Source organism: Cyphomyrmex costatus, unplaced genomic scaffold (assembly GCF_001594065.2).
Source record: "Cyphomyrmex costatus isolate MS0001 unplaced genomic scaffold, Ccosl1.0 scaffold685, whole genome shotgun sequence".
Classification (NCBI taxonomy): Eukaryota; Metazoa; Arthropoda; class Insecta; order Hymenoptera; family Formicidae; genus Cyphomyrmex; species Cyphomyrmex costatus.
The window spans coordinates 404,764-411,523 of NW_017280250.1; the positions used below are offsets into that span (position 1 = coordinate 404,764).

Here is a 6,760-nt window from a genome sequence, read left to right on the forward strand (position 1 = left end):
ATTACTATGGAAATAAAGAAAGAGATGCAAAAAATTCTAAATATTTCGTTAATACAAAGAACATAATTATTGAAAAGTCAAGCACTTTCGAATCTTATTTTCTTATACAAATATTATGTTAATGTAAAGAATAGAAATGGTCAGTAATAACCGCTTGTGTATAGTATTGATAGTAATCAAGTCATAACCAAAATGTATCAGTTACATTAATAAAGATAATACACGAAACGTTTACCCTTCATCTTTACAGCCCTTGCTCTGCTTGCATTGTGGAGGACGATTGGTATTCAGTCCGGCGGAACCCTTGGTTTCATGTAACAGCATCGGGGACATGTGTCAGCCAGGACGATTGGTAGTGAGGGTCGGAAATGGCTGTTTAAAATTGCATCTACGGCCTACCGTTAAGGGCACGTGCGCTTTTTAATGTCCCGAGGAATGCTTACGATAATGTCCTTTAAGCTTTTATTAACGGTTATCAAGGTACGTGGCCCGAATGGCCATGGGGCTATTCTCACGCGACAACGTGAGCCAACCTCGATCCTTTATCCGTAACATTTTTGCACATTCCTTTATTCCATTTTCGATCGAAACTATTTGTTCGCGAGAAGTTTTAAATATTAGTCATCTAATTTTTATGTTAATATCTCTACATTTTTGACGGCGAGTTAAATTAAAAAGAGATGTGTTAAATTTAATAGCTAATAATAAATAAATGTAAAAATAGACGACGCGCTTTCTTCATGACTGCGTGACATCGAATAGTACGCGTAGGCGATCTTTCTACTCATCTTTGATCCATTATGCCATTAACGGCGCCGGAGGGTCTTGTGTCTCATGGGAAGGAAAGTTTTGCCAATGATTAACCGAGGTCTAGTTCACGCTTTTGTTGGGTTAACTCACCTCTATAGAGTTATTAAGAATAATTATGACTTAACACGAGTCAATATATTTTTTACTATAAGCCGAGTTGTAATTCATGCTTGATATAAATAAATTGTAATATAACATTGACAACAAAAATAAAAATGTATAAAAAGAAAAAAATAATACATAGATATAAGAATAATTAATAATATTTAATTAATATCAATTTAAAATCTATTTAATTAATTAATAGTTTTATTAATATGTTATTAATTACAGCATTTGTAATTTATTAAGCGTAAATTTAGCTTAAACATAATAGTAATAATTTCAATTTAAATTATGATATTTTAAACTTGTTCAGAAAAAAGTTTTTTTCTTCAAAAAATAAAATAATTTTTGTAATTAACTTTATGAAAAATAAAACTTAGTATTAGCAATGATGAGTGAACGCAATATTGCCTCCACTCGCATTTCTATTCAACGATAAACAAAATACGACAACTCAGACGAGAATACAGGCAAGAGAGGTAGATCGTTCTAGCTCGGTTTCGGTGGAAGACTATTTGACAAGCTTGTCAATAAGATCCTTTGGTAATCGTGGATCAAACAGATCCAGGAAAATTTATCATCAAAATTCATCTAGTATAATATATATCAAACTATGTACGTGTATTCTTCATATTCGAGGGGTGCGATGCTACGGCGACAATGTGACCTAACTGTACGAGGGTTGCTTAACTTTAGATCCCGAAGGAATTTATTTGCCGGTCAGTCACCCTAAATGTCAGTGCAATCACGTGTCACTATTATAAATACATGATGTGAAATACCATACATTTGATCCTTCAAATTACAAATGGAATTTATAATACAAATTTTTTGTTTACGTAGCATCCGCCTTGCATTTTAACGAGAAGACTATTAGTGGACGAGATGGATTCTTCACTTGGCTGAAGGACATCTTTAATAAATCCGCAAGTAAGCCGTAATGCTGATGTCATTTTGGGACAAAGGTTATGTTTGCCATTTATTATTACATAATGTTATATAATATGCAAAAATTAAATTGTACAATTCATGATGTTACACGCGTGTTTCTCACTAACTATTAATTTATTAAAATGATATTATAATTACAATGATTAATTATAAAAAAAATAATCTACCTAATTTACAACAAAAATTTTCCTTTATCTTATGACAATGTTATATTTAATGTTATATTTTATTATGTTATATTACTTACATTGCGTATAATATATTTAATAAATTTGTATTTCATATTTTCAATAGAAAAATGATTTATTAACGCACGTATAAAATTAATATTATAATTAGAGTAGATTTTAAAAGGTGTACAGCATAATTTACTTTTAAAAGGTTATAATACAGTCTTTAAATTTTATCACGTAATATCTGATGATGTAAGTGGAAGAAATATTATGTTGCAGAGGATAAAAGCCGCAAGACTGACACCGCGATCGTTGATCGTGCAGCAACGGCAACAACATTCAATCGATCAGAAAAGCGGCCGGCGGATTCTTCAGACAAGGTCGACATCGTTAATCAAAAACTGGCTAACTTTTGCACGGCGCGGTCGACGACGAAGTTCAAGTATGGGAACATCCGTGCTGAGAAGCGTGACGCGGAGAACGGTGGACGTGCGTACACGATTCAACAGTCGGCAATCTACACTACGTCGCAGTCGAATCGTTTTGCGGCTGAAAAAACTTTCGAACGCGGGATAGAACCCGACTCTTCATGGCGCGATCCTGGCAAGATGTATCGATCCGAGAGAAACTGCGGCGCGATCGAATTTGCGGCAAGAGACGATCTCGATGTGACCTCACATTATCGTTGTTACATGAGCCCGAGACACTGTTATCGCCTGCCACCGCAGCGGACAAAACAGCCGCTGATGGGATTGTGCGCCCCGAATAGATACATCGGCATGCCATCGCGCGCGCTCGTGGGTTTCGCTCCTAGGAACACAAAGCCACCCATCAAAGAGCCTAACGCGCCCGAAAAGCATGAGAAGAAGGACGAGAAGAAGGACAAGAAGGAGAAGAAGAAGCCAGTAATACGTACGGACGGCGAATCCGTCGATAGTAGCGAGAACCGAGCGGAGATGGTGGCGGACGATAACCCGAGGAATGACCCCGACGCAACGTTTCGTTACGAGTGGGGCGTGAAACTCGCCGAGGAACAACCGGCCGCCGAGGCGGCGAGCGATAACGATAAGTTCGCCGAAAAGGGTCAGCAATACGTCACGAAGCAACTTTGGGGAGTGAACTTGATACAACCGAAGCCGGATATCGCTTCGCCAGCGACTGCGAGTTCCGAGCGAGACACGGAGAAGTCTCGAAACGCCTCTTCGAACTTTGAGAGTGGCGATATCACGACCGATGCTGGAGCAAAGACCGATGCTGTTCCAATGCCAAACGATTCGGCGAAGAAGTCGAGCCTGAAAGGTACAACCGCGGACTATCTCTCAACTCCGTCGCGTCAGACCGACTCGAGTGACGATGTTATTGAGGTGCAAAATGATAGCGATGATACGAGCTCGTATATGAATTCAAAAGAGCTTCGAAAAATCATGAGAACATCGCCGAACATATTGAAGGAGACGATAATCGTCGATAAAGAATACAACGTTCCGGAAGGAGCGGATTTAGACACCGAGATCAAGGCCTGGCAGAATCTCGGGGCGAGATCAGCTCCGGAAGTCAAAGAGAATTATTTATCATCTGACGAGGAGAACCTAGAGAATCTGGTATCCATCCGTCCGGAAGCGCCACAGCCGAAGTTGGACGTACGAATTGTAAGATCCACTGAGGACGATTTAAAAGATAAAGAGCAACCGAATTCTGGATACGCATCTCCAAAAGCCGTAGAGATTAAACAAGTTGGATCTTCGCAAAGACCGGACGGTCACTTTACCGGCAAGAAACTGCACACTATAAGCACGCAGATTCGTTATATACATAGGAATAATATCACCCAGCGATACGTTGAACCACTTTTAAGTAATTCTGCTCCTTTCAGTAAAAATATACGGACAAAATATCCAGGACTCATCTCGGCCTTCTCTACGAATCCTGAAGATTCCATGCAAAAGGAATCGGTGAGCCAAAATGAGAAAAACTCTAACGATCCAACCGATTCGAATGATACGCCAAACAGCAACCGATCTTCTTTATCTATAGAATCTCAAAAACTTTCAAGTAGCGATCAGGAGCAAGCTGATCTTGCAGAGACGCTAGACATGATCGCGGACAAGGAAATGGAGATTTCTATAAATCAACTGCGAAGTCGTAAAAAGAATGCTCATCTCTCAGATTCTATCGTGTCTTCTGAGTTTACGCAAGAAGATAAATCTCGTTATAGAGATGAGGAAGCACAGGAAGAAACGGAACGCTACGAAAAGTCACACGTTAAGTACGAAGATAAAAACGCTACGTACGTCGAGTTCAACAATCAATCAACTAATAGCGAATCAGTCAAGTCGGACGCGATCAAATCGACCAACGAAGACTCAAACAACAATAGTTCTACCTTTGACTCAAACGTGAAAGACGCAGACGATGATCTGAAGAAAGGCATCCTCGATGGCGATTATGTACGATTACCCGGCGATCCTTACCCTTACAGCAGGGAACACTTAGAAAAATGGCGCGTGCCACGTTCCAGAAGTCTCATTCATAAGTCATGGACGCGAGAAATGTCTCGCTCTTCCGATTCTTCTACCGTCGTGCAGTCAACCCTGAGAAACGCTAATGACGCGTACGCAAACGCCGCTGGGGAGCCGCGTGATTCTCACGCCGATGATGCGGTAATGGAGATTTCAGGAAGTGGCGGCGATGGCGGCGCAAAAAAGAGGATGGGACAGGCGAACGGATTCCACGTGTCCTCTCAGGACCAGCGGGTGGTGTCTGATTGCTTGCGTGGCGACGCGGCGGATGTACTAGGGCTGCTGCAATGGACGGAGGCCTTTTCGCGGCTCGACGTCGACGAGAAGATGAACGAGGCGGCGCAAAGCGACGACAACGCGCCGTTCCGCGCGCGTTATGAGTAGTTCGCGACGGAACTTAAGTTCCGGTGCGCGTGCACTTTTGCATAATTCAGTTCTCTCGATTAATTAGGACGGGCTCGTTGCCGCGACGTAACAAGCCAGGGTTCCGCGAGCTTCAATCTTAGATTGCGCACCCCATTTCCGTTTGCTTTCAACGTTAAGTGCAATAAATAGAAATGTAAATATAAATCATATTTTTTTCAATAAGTTTATACTACAATCTTTTATTTCTTTCATATCCCCCCCTTTGATGATCTTTTTAAGAGAATATAATGTAAAATTTATTGTTTTGGTATACGTAAATGAGGAAAGATACTAAAAAATTTGAAAAATTTACATACCCACATAAATTACAGTTATCAATTATAAATTAAATACACGGGGATTATAATTCAAGATTATAAATTATCAAGGATAATTTCAAATTATTAAAAAACACAACAAAACAGAAAAATGTGTCGTTTAGATCGTTGTAATTTTTTTTACATTATTATATAAATAACAAATAATTATGATATAAAAATATTTTCGTAAGAATGCATAAATTGGCAAAAATATCAACGCAATAAAATAAATGATTTAATAAATCTTCTCATTTTTAAAATATATTGTATTTAATGGTAAAATTATAAAATTTCACAATTCAATATCATTTAAATTCTGACTTAATCGGATTCGCATAAATAATTTCCATTGCTTCATCCGGTACGGTTTCTTTACGTGCAGATCAGACCCTCCGCCTCTTGAAATTATTCTCCACTCCCATAAACACGTTCGCCTTCTCGCACTTACGATTAAAAGCGGATAGGGAATCAAGCGCGCGGGGCCGTATTCACAAAATTACCGTATACGGCGCGCGGTTAGCTCGCCTTAAGAGCTTTTTTGATCCCCAAGACGATCGGGCATTAATCCCCGGCCAACGCACCTGTCGAGAGGCCAACAGTAGGAGGAAGGAAGGGGGAGGAGGAGGAGGAGGAGAAGGAGGATAAGGTTGGAGAACGGCTAGGTCGTTCAATCAGACACGTGTACTTACGTGTACACCGGCATGCATCCCGCATGGACTCTCGGCGCTTCTTCCTTGGCCAAGCGGACGAACTATCGACCCGCCGCGCCGGGATATGCGTGCCTACCGGTCACGAAGGCCCGGAGGCTGTTATTTGACCACCGGCGAGATCTCCGAATCGTCGACCCTCTATCTGATCATTCAAATCGCAGGCGTCCTGCCGGTCTAATCGGCGCTTCGTACGCAACGCGTCCAGTATCTTTCGACGAGGGAGAGTGGACTCTCCTCTTTGTATTGTGAGCAGGGGAGAAATTCGAATCCGGCTGTACTGCCACATCGAAGCCGCGATTATTGGAGCATCGGCTACCATATTGTGCTACTACCATCGTCGATAATGCCCGCAGGTAATGGCAGACCCCGTGGCCCTGATTACCTTCACGCTGGTGGAAGACACGCGGACGTAGTTTAGCCTCGGTTACAGCAGCTGGTCGTGCCGTGCCGTGCCATGCCGTGCCGTGCCACTTTCCTGACCCGCCGATCCTCCTGTCATTTGCTCCTGCGGACGTTCCGCGTGCTCTTCCGCGGACGTTGCTCGCGTCTAACGGAATACGAATAATGAGCGTTGAATGATGCCGGTCGAGTTAGAGTCCGATGTGCGGCTCAGTGTCCCGCCTCCTTGTCGAGGTGATCAGAGACCGCAGTCGTGTGCATTTTCTCAGAGATCGCTGTGAGTCAGTCTCTGGTAGACGATCAAATCTTGCCTCGAGATAATTTTATGCGATTTACCGTACCAAATTATATTTTTAATCCTAGAAATC

General features: G+C 41.7%; 1 protein-coding gene across 1 annotated transcript; it reads left to right on the plus strand.

The window, feature by feature from the left end:
• Positions 1-1,434: 1,434 nt before the first annotated feature.
• Positions 1,435-5,096, plus strand: LOC108780130 (dentin sialophosphoprotein). Its single transcript, XM_018547723.1, has 3 exons — positions 1,435-1,634; positions 1,759-1,845; positions 2,319-5,096. The coding sequence occupies exons 1-3, from the start codon at positions 1,529-1,531 to the stop codon at positions 4,940-4,942; spliced, it is 2,817 nt and encodes a 938-aa protein (XP_018403225.1). The 5' UTR covers positions 1,435-1,528; the 3' UTR covers positions 4,943-5,096.
• Positions 5,097-6,760: the final 1,664 nt, after the last annotated feature.

Coding starts and splice junctions, on each gene's coding strand:
- LOC108780130 (XM_018547723.1), top strand. CDS start 1,529: ATGTACGTGTATTCTTCATATTCGAGGGGTGCGATGCTACGGCGACAA. Junction 1,635..1,758: donor CCGAAGGAATTTATTTGCCG/GTCAGTCACCCT, acceptor TTGTTTACGTAG/CATCCGCCTTGCATTTTAAC. Junction 1,846..2,318: donor CATCTTTAATAAATCCGCAA/GTAAGCCGTAAT, acceptor ATTATGTTGCAG/AGGATAAAAGCCGCAAGACT.